Source organism: Mustela nivalis (genome assembly GCF_964662115.1).
Source record: "Mustela nivalis genome assembly, chromosome: 2".
Lineage (NCBI taxonomy): Eukaryota > Metazoa > Chordata > Mammalia > Carnivora > Mustelidae > Mustela > Mustela nivalis.
In genome coordinates this window covers 156016417-156031834 of record NC_139021.1, presented here as the reverse complement: position 1 = coordinate 156031834, position 15418 = coordinate 156016417, and the positions used below count along the sequence as shown (strand labels likewise).

Genomic DNA, 15418 nt, shown 5'->3' with positions numbered 1-15418 from the left:
TGATGTTATAAGATCTTTCTGTATCTCTGAACTTCACTGACCCCTACCTCCTTCTAAATCCCCAGTCTCAGTGCGTCCCAGCCCGTCGTTTTAATGTATTCTGTTTCCTATAAACCACCGAGTGACTTCAAAAGCTCCAGGACAGAACCAGGGGACTCATCTCCTCTGTTTACTCCCCATCCTGCTCAAGGTTTATTATTTCATGTCACGAGGTTTCCTGTGAGCGTGTCTTTGCGAGGACGCTCCCACTGTGGTCTGAGAGCTCTGTATGCTAAGAGGTAATGTGAGAACACGGGCATGCGAGATGGGTCTTCAAGAGTCCTCGGGCTCTGCTGCCAAAACTCACTTTACGGTCACACTTTACAGATCATCCTGAACTTCACATCCATGGATTTGTTTAAAAGCCGCCTGTGCTGGTATGACTATGTGGAGGTCCGGGATGGTTACTGGAGAAAAGCCCCCTTATTGGGTAAGTTGACTTTAGAAGGCCTTGGGAGAGGGGTGATGGGCTGTTCCATGGGATGCCATTAACATGCGGAAGGGCCCATCCCGACAGCGGACACAGGAAGCTCACAAGGGTCGGTGTCGTTGTAAAACTCCGAGCACTCCATTTGGCAGCACGTGTTAAAAGCTTTTAAGACCGAGACTGCCCTTCAACCCGGCAATTCTGCTTCTTGGAATGTATCCTAAGGAACCAATTAAGGAAGCATGCAAAGTTCTAGCTCTGGGGGTATTCACTGGAGCAGGAAAAATGGAAAACAGTTTACATGTTCAACAGTAGGGGTTCGCTGAAAAAACTGGGATACAACTTTCCAGGGGAAAACTATCCAGCCACTAAAAATAAAGTTGGAGGTGCCTGCTTATTGATACAGAAAGGGGTTCCTGTATGTCATTACACAAAAAGGTGTTACGAAAGACAACATGAGGTTGACTTCCATTTTAATAAAAATACTGTTATATGTATATTTTGAGGCTTTGCAAACTCAGTTGCCCTCAGAAATAAGGCATACGTGAGGACGAGGGGATTGGATAATAAATGAAGGAGTGGTGGGGAGTGTGGCCAAGTGAATATCCTGACCAGAATTACTCAAAACAAAACTACTTAAAACATGTACAGGTTGGATTCCACTGGAAGAAACCATTCTGTGATCGACAGTACAAATATCAAGTAGAATCATGAATATAAATAAATAACATATAGTGGTTATTTCAGAATGACGGAGATTTTGTTGTTGTTGTTGTTTTGTTTGTTGTTTTTTGTTTTAGTTTATTCTGGGGGCTCCTGGGTGGCTAAGTCGGTTAGGCGTCTGATTCTTGACTTTGGTTCATGTCATGATCTCGGGGGCATGAGATCCAGCCCTACGTCAGGCTCTGCCCTCAGCGTGGAGTCTGCTCAAGGATTCTCCCTCTCCCTCTGTACCTTTCTCCTGTACCCTGCATACTTTCTCTCTCTCTTAAGAATTTTTAAATTCTTTTTTCCTTGTTTAGCTATATTTTCTAATTTTTCTACAATAACCGTGTACCCTTTCTGGTAGATGCACAGTGCATAAACTCATACGTGACAAGGCAGCTTGGACCTATCCACAAGAGGCAGTGGGCAGGTGGCACAAGGAGAAAAGTCCGTTCATTCAGGATTGGTCACCAATTTGCAATCTCCCATGGGTGACCTGAAAAGATGAAAGTATAGAGAATTAATGGCACAGTGTCCTGGAAATGGACATAGGGACTCATTTGGCTAAAGAATAGCAATGGGGGAGCCAGAAAGGGATGTAGATTTATAAGGAGCCAGATGGAAGGGTTTTGGCTGTTAGTGGATCGTCCTCATTTTTAGAGCAATAGCAGGGTGGGCTTCCAGGTTGATAAATCTGAGCCTTCACTGAGATCTTTGTCCCTGGCATATCCTCACAAGGGCAGAAAAACCGCTCTGGTTATTCTTTGACTGTCTGGCCTGGGAGTGAGCTGCTGTTGGGACAGCAGATGAAAGACGGAAACAGGAGGAGATGGGGAGAGTTCCGTAGCCAGACCACGCGTGCCTTCGAGTCAGATTCTGGGTAGGTCATAAGAGATTGGGACAGAGGGTCTGGGTGGCCCCGAGCGGGCTGGCAAATACTAAGCTCTGTCTGGCCACAGGGACTCGGCCAGGTCAGCTTTCATTGGGAAGATCACATAAACCCCTTCCGTCCAGAAGACCATGAGTCTCAATTCCCAGAGGTCCAAACAGAAAGGAATCTGTGTGCACTAGTGCTTAAGAAAGCCGCCATGGCAGGCTCTGAGAGTGGGTGCCAGGTTACCACCACCATCGGTGGCATCGGTGGGCTAGTTTGCCATCTAGGTAGGCAAGCCGAGCACAGCCAGGAGCATGCACGCTATAGGACAAAGGGGATTGGTTACCCGATAGCAGGGCGGCGGCTGCCTGCCCTGGATTTCCGCTTCCTGTCTCAGGCAAGCAGACACAGCGCATGCTCGCAGCCAGCAGGAGGCGCGGCCTCCAAGGTAGTACCGACTGGGTGTGGCAAAAAGACTGAGGGCTGTGTTCTGGGTTAGCAGAGGTTCCTGAACCTGGTTCCTGAACCCGAGTCGGCTGGGAGGATTTCTGTGAATACAGATCCCTGGGAGACCACCGCATCAGAATCCCCATGAGCTGGGTCAGGGAGTGATCCTGCGTCCCAGTCAATGTAGGTGCATGGGGACCTGTTTAGCACCACATAGAAAAGGGACGGCAGGGGTGCTCATCAAACAGCCGCAGCTGGTTACCTTTGAGAAAGGAGAGGAGGCACAGGTAGTGGTCAGCTTGGAGGTTTGGTTTGTATACTTTTGGATAATTCTACATTTTTTTACAAGAATGCATTCAGGTAGTATTTTCTAATTAAACTAATACAAGGGGTTGTGTGGGGTGGGGGAGTTTCCATGACAGCACGGAATCATGAACCCCTCGACAAGGCAGGGATCAGAGTCCCTAAGCCCACACCTTCACCAGGAGAGTGCAGAGTCCACACTCTTCGAACGTGGACCAACTCGCTAAGTCCGCACAGCCAGTTAGGGGCTGAGATCAGACCAGAACTCCGATGGCCTCGTCATGAGGAGTGGGGACTGCTGCCTCTGAGAAGGGTATCCCAGTAGTAGGACCGTCAGATAAAATGCATGATTCACTGTTTAGCTGAAATTCCAATGCGTCTGGCCTTCCCTTATTTTTGTTTGCAAAATCTGGCAACCCTAACGCCCCCCAGAGGAATGTGGTAGACCCAAAGGGCTCAGGGAAGGAAGCTCTCTGTTAACTGAGGTTCCCCAGAGAGGGCCAAGACACGCTCCTGAGACTGGGCACAGCCAGAGGCATTTCCAGGGATTCCCTTTTCTTGAACCTGAAACAAGAACTTTCTCACTGCAGATCCTGGCATTTCTGACTACACTTCCATTGATGAGATGTGGCTTTTGCCATTCGTTGTTGTTGGTGATGGTTTGCTTTGTTTGGGTTTGGGGGGGCGGGTTGGGGCTCATATTTTACACACTTTTGTACTGTGTGTGTGTGTGTGTGTCCGTGTGCCGCAGCCAAGGCATGGCCCAGTGCCTGTAACCGTCATTCTTCGTTTGCGGGAATTCTCCTTTGCCAACGACTTGGCCCTGCTCTGATGTTTCCAAATGCAGTTGTTAGTGCACGTTTGTGTTTGGAACAAGTGCATTGTGTGGGCCGAGCTGGTCCCTGGGAGGGGTCAGTGCCATGAAATCTGCTGGGAGGAGGCAGGTCAATGCCCCTTTGGCAGGAGGGAGAGCGGATTAGGGCTGATTGTGAAAGTATGCATCTTGCTCTGAAAAACTGTGCATTGCATATTTTCCCAGGGCAGTGTGTGAAAATCCAGGCATAATGGACGCATAACTTTTTATGAATGAACCCTTTATGACTCCCCACGGAGTCCACTTGTAGTGTCCTCATCTGCATTTCCTCTTCTTGATATCCTTATTAAACTCCTCCTCGAAAGCCAGGAACCAGCATCAGTTCGGGGATTTGCCACCTTTTCTCTAGTCCCGCTTCTGCCCAGCCTGTTCGTTCTCTTGGAAGGGGGCTGTTGGGGACCCACTTTTTCACAAAGTGATTAAAGAGAAGTGTAAGTAGAATGAGAATAGATCACCATTGGTTAAAGGTATCACATTGGTTTTTCAGTTTCAGGGGTCACTCATGAGATTGTACCTGAAGTGGGGAGGAATGGGGGTGGCCTACAGAGAGAATTTACCAGTACTCTTAAGTACTGTCATGTTAATTGGATTCCCCTCCCTTATTTCTGGTGGAGGAATTACTCAAACAATGCACTCTTGTATGCAGAACTGTCTTTGAGCACTCTGTACCACCACAGTACACACAAAGCCCCTCTCCCAACTTTTCCCTGAAGTAGGGAGGGAAGTTCAGAAAGGCCAGGCTGGCTGATCAGAGTCGCATGGCCCCACTACTGGGGATCCCTGGGCCGGGGGCCGTCTCCCAAGTGAGCAGGAACGTTGGTGGGAGTCAAAGAGCCAAGGCTGGCATCGCCACAAGCTCGCTGTGTGGCTGGAGGCTTTTGACCTTCGTTCCTGTCTGTGTCCAAACGGGGAATGATGTGTACATTCCCAGAGACCAGATTTCCTGTCTATTCATCCAAAAGCGGACCGTGTCCAGAATTGCACCTCGAATACTGAAGTTTCCTTTTGATGATGGTGACAGTGGTGATGAATTAGGAGGTGAAATTGATGGTGAAGGTCAAGATCCCAGACTGCTGAGGTTCAAATCCCACTTCACTTACAACTTAGACTGTAACTCAAAGTGAATGCAGCTCAACTCAAATTCTACAATCCTTGGTTTTCTCATAACCTAGGTTATGGATAGTACCTAATTTGGGGGTAGCAGAATGCAGTTATATAATGTATGTAGGGTACCTAGGACAATGTCAAGCTCAAAAGCAAAAGGCTTTCCTTAGAACCATTATGGTGGAGATGGGAGTGTTGAGAAAACAGGGGACAGAATACAAGGTTTTAGTTAAGAATACACAGCAATTGGGGGAGAGAAGTTACTTAGAAGTAATCTGTAATTTATCCCAGCCAGTCTGTGTTTGCCAAGGCAGTAACTCCTCCCTCCTCCAGAGCAGTGAGCGGACCAGGGTTGTCCTGTGGTCTGGTGGTAGTGGGTGGTTTGTCTCATCTGGTTCGGTTCTTAGGCAGCAAGGCAGGCATGGGAAGTCGCTCTGTTTTTTGCAAACAGTCTCCAGTGGCCGTGACAGCTGGGGTTTTAAAAGGAGAAATTTGGACTTGAAACTCAGTTTGGCTAAGAAGGAATTCCTTTTGTGATCCCACGTTGTTGAACGGCTGTTCAGCAAGCCTCTCTCCTCACTGGTAAGCAGTACTTCCCCACGTTTCCGTGGTGTTTTCCAAGAATTAATTGACACTAATTGGCCATGCCGGAGTAACCATTACGGAAAATTTATGGGCTTCTGATGGATTGTTCCTTGCCAATTTCTCGGCAGAAGTTTCAGCTCATCTCACTTAATGTTAAGCTCACCAGAGCCAGAGAGCTGCAGGTGGCCAGAATCGGAAGGAAGCAGAAGGAGATTAGCAGCTTCTACCTCATGTCTCCGCAAAGAATGTATCCACAGTTGGCCATCAGGAAATGGCCACAGTGGCCTTTATTCCTCCCTGAACCTCACTCCTCCTATTTCTCAGAAGGGAAAGGAGAATTATAACTTCAAGTGGTGTTGGTGATAAAGGAGTGCCCACCAAATAACTGTTGAATAGACATAAGAAACATTGAGATATGAGTCACATATAATACAACTCACTGTCTAAAGTATTCATGTCAATGGCTTTTTGTATGTTCAGGGTTGTGCAACCAGCCATCATCATAGTCAGTTTCAGAACATCTTCATCACCCCAAAAGAAAACACATCCCTACTCATCAAGAGTCCCTCCCCATTTCCCCAACATTAAATGGATTTTTGAGTGACTCCATAGTCAGAGCTTGAGAGAACCATGACCACCAGTCCAAGTAGACCTTGACTGGTCTGTGTTGTAAACTAATAGTACAGCTCAACTCATGTCCCACCCCACCCCCATTCCTATCCTGCCATGGCTGCCATCTTTTTTTTTTAATTAATTTTTTATTTTTTTATTAACATATAATGTATTATTAGCCCCAGCGGTACAGGTATGTTAATCGCCAGGTTTACACACTTCACAGCACTCACCATAGCACATACCTTCCCCAATGTCCATAACCCAACCACCTTCTTCCTACCCACCTCCCCCCAGCAACCCTCAGTTTGTTTTGTGAGATTAAGAGTCTCTATGGTTTGTCCCCCTCCCGATCCCATCTTGTTTCATGTTTTCCTTCCCTACCTCCCAAGCCCCCCATGTTGCCACTCAAATTCTTCATATCAGGGAGATCATATGATAAATTGTCCTTCTCTGATTGACTTATTTTGCTTAGCATAATACCCTCTAGTTCCATCCAGGTCATTGCAAATGGCAAGATTTCATTTCTTTTGATGGCTGCATAGTTTTCCATTGTATATGTATACCACATCTTCTTTATCCATTCATCTTTTTAGGGCATCTAGGTCCTTTCCATAGTTTGGCTATTGTGGACATTGCTGCTGTAAACATTCGGGTGCATGTTCCCCTTTGGATCACTACATTTGTATCTTTAGGGTAAATACCCAGTAGTGTGATCGCAGGGTCATAGGGTAGCTCTATTTTCAACTTTTTGAGGAACCTCCATGCTGTTTTCCAGAGTGGCTGCACCAGCTTGCATTCCCACCACCAGTGTAGGAGGGTTCCCCTTTCTCCACATCCTTGCCAACACTTGTTTCCTGACTTGTTAATTTTAGCCATTTTGACTGGTGTGAGGTGGTATCTCATTGTGTTTTTGTTTTGTTTTGTTTTAAGATTTTATTTATTTACTTGACAGACAGAGATAACAAATAGGCAGAGAGGCATGCAGAGAGAAGGGGGGAAGCAGGGTCCCAGCTGAGCAGAGAGCCCGATGTGGGGCTCGATCCCAGGACCCCGAGATCACAACCCGAGCCAAAGGCAGAGGCTTAACCCACTGAGCCACCCAGGCGCCCCTCATTATGGTTTTGATTTGTATTTCCCTGACGCCAAGTGATGTGGAGCACTTTTTCATGTGTCTGTTGGCCATCTGGATGTCTTCTTTGCAGAAATGTCTGTTCGTGTCTGCCCATTTCTTGATTGGATTATTTGTTCTTTGGGAGTTGAGTTTGATAACTTCTTTATGGATTTTGGATACTAGCCCTTTATGTGATATGTCATTTGCAATTATCTTCTCCCATTCTGTCAGTGCCTCTTTGTTTTGTTGACTGTTTCCTTTGCTGTGCAAAAGCTTTTGATCTTGATGAAGTCCCAATAATTCATTTTTGCCCTTGCTTCCCTTGCCTTTGGCAAGGTTTTTAGGAAGAAGTTGCTGTGGCTGAGGTCGAAGAGGTTGCTGCATGGCTGCCACCTTTAGACGGCATTAGGAATTATAGGGTCAAAGATTCCTATATACCAGGAAAGGCATGACCTTTGGCCTCTTCCTCTGTAGAAGATCCAAATTTCAGACTTAGACCCAAGTGTCTGAGGAATATATGTTTATTTCTGTTTTTTTTTTTTTTCAATAACAGAATTTCAACAGCAATTATATACCTTTCTGTCAGGTAGTGGGAAGTTAACTTCAATTAGATTGTGTTTTCTTCCTTCCACGTGGGGGTCCGATAAGGGATTGACTTTGTCCCAAGGCATGGTGGCAGGGGAGGCATCCATTTTGCCATCCCAGGTGGCTTTACGGTGTGTCCTCCTGCCTGGTCTCTAGCCCTCTGTCTGAGCAAAGAATCATAAGTGGCTGCTGGGCCTCCTTCTTATCTCAACTCCAGGCCAGTTCAGATCGGTGCCAGGTCCACATCTCCCTAGAAGACATACAGTGGGTGATGCCCTGTGGCTCCGCACACCCTCTGGACTACGGGAAAGTCACCTCCATACCCCTCTGCCTGAAGAGCTCTGCATGCCTGTCTCCTGCCTAATGTCTGGATGAATGTGTCGATGCTTCTATTCTGACCCCAGGTGGGACATGGGGATCTAAGGTCTTGTTGCCCCTCCAGGCTCTGCCCAGGAAGTGGGGGCACAGTTCTGTCCTTCTCCCAGATCCTTTTTTAATTTTTATTTATTTTTATTACTTTTTAAAGATTTTATTTAAATTCAAGTTAGTTAACATATAATACATTATTAGTTTCAGGTGGAGAATTTAGTGATTCATCGGTGGCATACAATACCCAGTGCTCATGCCATCAATTACCGTCCTTAATGCCCATCATCCAGTTACCCCATCCCCCTACCCACCTCCCCTCCAACAACCCTCAGTTTATTCCCTATAGTTATGAGTCTCTCTCTTTTTTTTTTTTTTTACTTTTTTTAAAGATTTATTTATTTATTTGATAGAGATCACAAGTAGGCAGAGAGACAGGCAGAGAGAGGGGAGAAGCAGACCCCCTGCTGAGCAGAGAGCCCGATGTGGGGCTTGATCCCAGGACCCTGAGATCACGACCTGAGTGGAAGGCAGAGGCTTTGACCCACTGAGCCACCCAGGCGCCCCTGGTTATGAGTCTCTTAATGTTTCCCTCCCTCTCTCTTTTTATCTTCCCTTCCCCCATGTTCATCTGTTTTGTTTCTTAAGTTCCACATGTGGAGTGAAATCATATGGTATTTGTCTTTCTCTGATTTATTTTGCTTAGCATAATACCCTTCAGTTCCATCCACATTATTGCAAATGGCAAGATTTTTTTCCCTTTTTTTTAAAGATTTTTTATTTTTATTTATTTGACAGATATCACAAGTAGGCCTCTCTAGACAGGCAGAGAGAGAGAGGGAAGCAGGCTCCCTACTGAGCAGAGAGCCCGACGCGGGGCTCGATCCCAGAACCCTGGAACATGCATGACCTGAGCCGAAGGCAGAGGCCTTAACCCACTGAGCCACCCAGGTGCCCCAGATTTCTTTCTTTTTTGATTGCTGTGCAATATATATGTGTGTGTGTGTGTGTGTGTGTGTATATATATACACATACATATATACATATGACAGCTTCTTTATTCATTCATCTGTCAGTGGACATCGGGGCTCTTTCCATAGTTTGGCTATTGCAGACATTGATGTTATAAACATTGGGGTGCAGGTGCCCCTTCAAATCATTATTTTTGTATCGTTTGTATAAATATCTAGTAGTGTGATTGCTGGGTCATAGGGTAGTTCTATTTTCAACTTTTTGAGGAATCTCCGTACTGTTTTCCAGAGTGGCTACACCAGTTAGCATTCCCACCAATGGTTTAAGAGGGTTCCCCATTCTCCACATCACTGCTAACATCTGTTATTTCCTGAGTGGTTAATTTTAGCCATTTTGACTGCTGTGAGGTGGTGTCTCACTGTGGTTTTGATTTGTATTTCCCTGATTCTGTGTGATGTTAAGCATTTTTTCACGTGTCTGTCGGCCATTTGTATGTCTTCTTTGGAGAAATGTCTGTTCATGTCCTCTGCCCATTTCTTGACTGGATTGTTTTTTTGGGGGGGTGTCGAGTTCAATAAGTTCTTTATAGATTTTTGGGTACTAGCCCTTTATCTGATGTGCCATTTGCAGATATCTTTTTCCATTCTGTATGTTGCCTTTTAGTTTTATTGATTTTTTTCCTTTGCTGTGCAGAAGCTTTTGATCTTGATGAAGTCCCAGTAGTTCATTTTTGCTTTTGTGTCCTTCTCACAGATCTTTAAACCCACTTGGGGTCTCTATCATCTTTTTCCATCAAGGGCCTTAGCTCAGGGTGGGACAGTGTATGGGGTCCTTCTAGAAGGTCCATCATCCCTTCTCTAATCCTCTCTCTCTCTGGTTCCTGCACTTGTTCATCCTAGCAATCTTTCTAAGACTACAAGGGTGAAAATGGAAAATGTGCTCTTCCTCACTGAGTGTTCTTCCAAACAAAGTTCTTCCAAACTTTGTGATTGTGACTAGGCTTATGAAATTCAAGAGCCTACAAGATTTGTTTGTTTTTTTTTTTTATCATATGTTCTCTGGCATCCCTTTTCTGAGGCAAGAGAAGCAGAATGTCTTCCCAAAGGCATGCCACCCGCAGAAGAAGGGCATGTATGTAGTAGGAAATACCGCGGGCGGGGAACGTCCATCGCTGTTTCAGACCATTACCCACCACACCTGTACCAGACCCACATGGCAGAGGAGGGCGTGTCTGGGCTACACTCTGAGTTCTTCGATTGACTGGTGTCTGGAATCCTCTAGAAGTCGGTCCTTTATTCCTCTTTGCGTGACAGGGTGAATCGCCACAGCCAAGCTCCTGCTCACAGGGCGCCACATTGAAGAAACGCCGCTCCCTCTCTCTGTAATGAGTTTCTCGCTGTCTGCCGGCAGCCTGACCTGTCTTTTCCGTTCCCAGGTAGGTTTTGTGGCAATAAAGTCCCAGAGCCCCTCACCTCCACGGACAGCCGGCTCTGGGTGGAGTTCCGGAGCAGCAGCAGCATCTTGGGCAAGGGTTTCTTCGCAGTGTACGAAGGTTGGTTCATGATGAGAGAAACCCACAGGGGAGCTTTGGCTGTGCTCTGACCTTCCCACGCAGCCCCCATCCCTCTTGCACCCAGGCCTGCATGGCAGCTGCCAGAGCCCCGGGGGTCGGGGCACCCACCACAGGGGCTGGGCCGAGGCATCCCCCCGGGGGCCCCCTCCTCCACATGCTGGAAGCAGAGAGGGCAGCAGTGCTTCCCTCAGAACAGGTGTCATCATCTACCTGTCACCACCCCGCTGAACCCCATTTCAGTGCAGCTGGGGGGCCCATCCAGGGTAGTGAACCCGAGGACATGAAAGCAACCTCTGAATCTGTGCGAGCCCAAGCAAAGGACCCAACCACTCTGGGCCTCTGTTCAGAAAAGATCAGGATATTTACAACCGTATTTCTTGAAAGGGCCTCTGAGGCCACCATGGGGTTGAGTTGAGGAAACAAATAGGTCTGGGCTCTAGGCAGCTGCCACCAGCGCATTTCTGCTCAAGTCCATTCCACATATTTGGTAAATTGTAATTATGGAGAGGCCAAGGTTTTGTTTCTATAAATGAAATAAGGTGTGTGTGTGTGTGTGTGTGTGTGTGTGCGTCCCCCTCTGTGTCAGTGGTCCCCTGGCCTCTACATTAGAATCCCTCGGGGAACTCAGACATCACTGTTACTTGGAGCTCCCCCAGACCCCCTTGCATCAGAACTTCTAGGGATGCAGCCCCTGCTTCCACAGCTCAGACCATTTCCCAGGTGATTGTGATGCACAACATTGATGGGGAACCACTGCCTTACATGGTTATTTTCTCTATATGGAAAAAATCCCAAGTTGCCAACAGATCAAATTGTGCCTTTCCGGAGGCACAGTGCCGGTTAGGTGGAGATGAAAATGTTGCCACGTGGAGCCACCTAGTGGTGATCCGTGGGGTCACTCATTTCCTTCCCAAGGTCTGACCAGGAACCCCATTCCTCCTTTCCTGGCTCTCTTCCTAAAGCTACGTGTGGGGGAGACATTAACAAAGACGCTGGTCAGATTCAATCTCCCAACTACCCCGATGACTACAGACCTTCCAAGGAATGTGTTTGGAGGATTACGGTTTCAGAAGGGTTTCACGTGGGACTTACCTTCCAAGCTTTTGAGGTGAGTACCGCTCAGGTTTTCCCAAGGATGAAGTAACTGTCAACTTCTTCTAGACACTCTCTGCTCCATAAAGATGGGTTTCCATTGAGTGGGTTGCAAACAAGAACCTGAGAGACCATTTCAAGCTCACGAGGCATCGTACCTGGACATTTGGCTTCAACGTCTTTGCAAACTTTGAAATTGCATCCATCTCCTTTCCAACAGCCAACCAGGGGTGGGGGGGAGGTGGCGCGGGGGTGGAGGGGACTGAAGGTCTAGGAGCAAATCCCAGGAAGTTGCATAGAACCGGTCTTCCATGTGTATCGTCTCTTAGTCTGCACAGTTTGGTTCTCCCTGGGCTTCCACAAGTAAGGGACAGCTTGGAGAACCCAGGACACACTTGGGTCCCTCTGCCTCCTGGTTAGATCTTTGAGAGTGTTGCTTAGGTTCCCTTCTCAGATAAAAAAGCCTTAAAGCCAGACCATCCATCACCTTCCATGTTGCCTTTTTTCTCTGTTTAGATCGAAAGGCATGACAGCTGTGCCTATGACTACCTGGAGATCCGCGATGGCCCCACGGAGGATAGCGCCCTGATTGGTCATTTTTGTGGCTATGAGAAGCCGGAAGATGTGAGATCGAGCTCCCACAGAATGTGGATGAAGTTTGTGTCCGACGGCTCTATCAATAAAGCGGGCTTTGCAGCCAATTTTTTCAAGGGTATGAATTAGCAGCTTGTTTCCGTTTTTAGTCACAGGAGGAGGTATTGCCCCCCTGGCTTAAGAATCACAAAACCCATATGGAACCTTAGCACAAACAAGGCTCCCTGCAGGGAGAAGGCAGTGACCCATTTTCAAGTTGCCTCTTACTGAGTTCACCACTGATTCATGAGCAGGCACGGCTTGGGCAGCTACAGGGCAGAAAGTTCTGCCACTGTGGTTGGAAACTAGATTTAATAAGTTTACCTTTAGTAAACCTCAGGGAAACTGAGTGTTGATAATAAATATTCATGTAGTCACTCTTGTTAATTGAGCACCTACTGTGTATCAGAAACTGCAAGGTGCTTGGTGGACATGATGTCACTTAATTCCCAAAATAACCCTTTGAGTTGGGTTTGGATCACATTTGATTAGGATTGAGAAGGGTTGCTTGGGGGTCACTCAGATCATTAAGAGGCAGGTCAAGAAGCCCAGTGCAGTCTGACTTCTGAGCTCAAACCCCTTCGGCAGTGTTGCCTTGCAGTCCCTGATGTAGGCCCGAGAGGCAGCCTCCCTCCTCAGCTGCTGACATACCAGCCCCCGGTGTACAAACCTCCCCATGAGTGGCAAGGAGAGTGAGGGGTACAGGGAACAAATTTCCATGTGGTCTTGGGGACCTTCTGTGTTTCAGAGTCTTGATGAAAGTGACCCAGAATGGCATGGGAAGCACAGCGTGCCTGGTCCCTGCAGAAGGGGCTTCTCAGGACTCCTCTGTTGGGGGCAGGTCTTCCTTCCCTGCTCTCTGGGCCCTGGAAGCCCCTCAGACCACATTGTAAAGGGGGGCCCAGGTATTCCCGAGCACACTGTGATCGGGTGCCTGGTGGCACACTAGCAGCCACTGAATAGTGTTATCTAAGCCACGTCTGAGCTCTGTAGCTCAGTAGCACCACTCACCTCTGGGAGGAACCGCTTTCCCCTCCTTCCCTCCTCTCCAGGAACTCTTGGCTGTGCCGGTCCAGAAATCCTGGTCCCTCTCTTACTCCCACTCTCCGCATATGCCCCCTCTTTAGCCCTTTGTCCCAGGTTCTACGTAAGTGCGTGGGTGTCAGAGGAACCCATCTGGAGCCGTGTGGGCCTGAGCAACTCTTGGTCTTTACTGAAACTCCAGGTTTGCTCTCTGTGAAACAAGGGGAAGCAATCTGCCCATTTTACCTAACCCATTGTGAAGCCCCCCAAAATGATGGCTGCGGGGACACTTTCCAAGCTGAAAAGGGCCCCACAGATGTGTGGGGCATCTTCTTTGATCTCGAGGCATCTGGGAGAGCGAAACCCAAGCAGAAACAGAACAAGAATCATAAGACTGTGGATAACTGGAGGAAAAAATGTGGTCCCTTCCTTCCCAAGCAAAGAAGCCAGGCTGTAGCAGGTCAGCTTGTGGTTGAGATGCCCGGAAAGTTAGTCTGTGCGACCCACCCCACCCCCCGCCCCGGCCCAGACCACACATGACCTAGCACCAGCGATGCTTGCTGGGTGGCCTGAAGCAAGTGACCCGAAGTCTCTGAACCCCAAATCGTCTGCTTCTAGAAATGACATACGAGGCTATTGTAGAGCTGTCGGGAGAAAACCAAACCATGTAGGCAAATGCACATTGTCTAATGGCTAGTCCCAGGAACTGTCTTTGCTAAAGGAGTCTTTGAGGTGGTTATTGTTACCTTTGGCAAAAAGGAAGTGACGATTTCTTCTTGCAGTTGCCATGTATCAGTTTCTTGTGGCTGCTATAACAAGTTACTATCATCGTGGAGGCTTAGAACAATAGAACTTTCTCGTCTTCCAGTTCTGGAGGTCAGATTTCCTTGCCTCTTCCCGTGTCTAGAGGAGGCCTCTGCATTTCTTGGCTCGGGTGCCCCTCCATCTTCAAGCCAGGGCTGGCCGGTTAAGTCTGTCTCCTGCAGCGTCACACACCTCTGTTTCCACGGCTGCACCTCTCTCTCTCTGCCCCTGACTGTCCTCCTCCCTCTCTCAGTCATAAGGACCCGTGAGCTGACAGTGGGCCCATCCCCAGATCCCAGGATAATCTATTTCAAGATCCTTGATTTAATCAAATTTGTGAAGTCCTTTTTGCCAAGTAAGCTCATGGATTCACAGGTTCCAGGGACTAGAATGTGGACGGCTGCCGGAGGCCTGATTTTGCTTAGCACGTGTCACGCATGATTAGAAAGATTTATTCTAATTCTGTCCCTCTCCTCTGACATCCATCCTCTGCTCTGTCAAATTAGGTGTTGCGGAGTTAGTAATCCCGTGGCACTGACCCACCCACACCTCATTCCTGGTGCTGCTGCTAATTGGCGGTGCATGGTTTTGAGAGTACCGGCTAACACTGGAGATAAGGGCAACCAGTCCAGAAAAAAAAAAAAAAAAGGATGCCCTGTTGAATTTGAACTTAAAATGAAGAATGATCTTTTAGTTTAAGCATGTCTCAAATATTGCACACGTGGTTAAGAAATGATAAGACACATTCATCTTAAATTCAAATGTAGTCAAGCCTATTGGGTGTCTTTGTGGCAACCCTACCAGTGAGGCCGCAGTGAGGTGCACGTCCCTCAGGGCAGCTACACCGGCGTGCAAGGCACTGAGTCAGCTTGCTCTGGGTACCCACAAGACCCAGCTGCCTTTGCAGTTTGGAAGACCCCTCCTCCTCCCTCCGCCACAGTCAGCATTCATTCAGCGGTCATCAAGCCATGCGTCAGGTGCTGTGCTAGGCGCTGGGGATACAGAGGAAAGCACAGTCCTTGTCCTCCAGAGCTCAGGCCAGTGAAAGAGGACTACAGGCAAATGTCGGTGGCCTGGCTGCGACCTCAGAGGCCCTCAGCCTGGGGGCGAGGCTGCATTGCCCAGCCTCGGACTCCAAGGGCATTTCAATTCTCATCTTGCAAACGTCTCCTTAGATGCCCATGAAGGCATTACCCGAGGCTCACCTACACTAACTTAATGCACAGGCCTGGCTTGACATCCCTTTTACGTCAGAGAGCTTGACCCTGAATCCTAAAAGAGGAACC

General features: G+C 47.9%; 1 protein-coding gene across 2 annotated transcripts in view; it reads left to right on the top strand.

Moving 5' to 3' along the window:
* The window catches only part of TLL2 (tolloid like 2), a 119283-nt gene that overhangs the window by 85090 nt on the left and 18775 nt on the right, over positions 1 to 15418 (top strand). For both annotated transcript variants that reach the window (XM_082722144.1, XM_082722143.1), the window contains exons 10-13: positions 367 to 469; positions 10443 to 10559; positions 11543 to 11688; positions 12189 to 12384. In XM_082722144.1, the coding sequence (XP_082578270.1) occupies positions 367 to 469; positions 10443 to 10559; positions 11543 to 11688; positions 12189 to 12384 (562 nt within the window). The remainder of the gene's footprint in view (positions 1 to 366; positions 470 to 10442; positions 10560 to 11542; positions 11689 to 12188; positions 12385 to 15418) is intronic.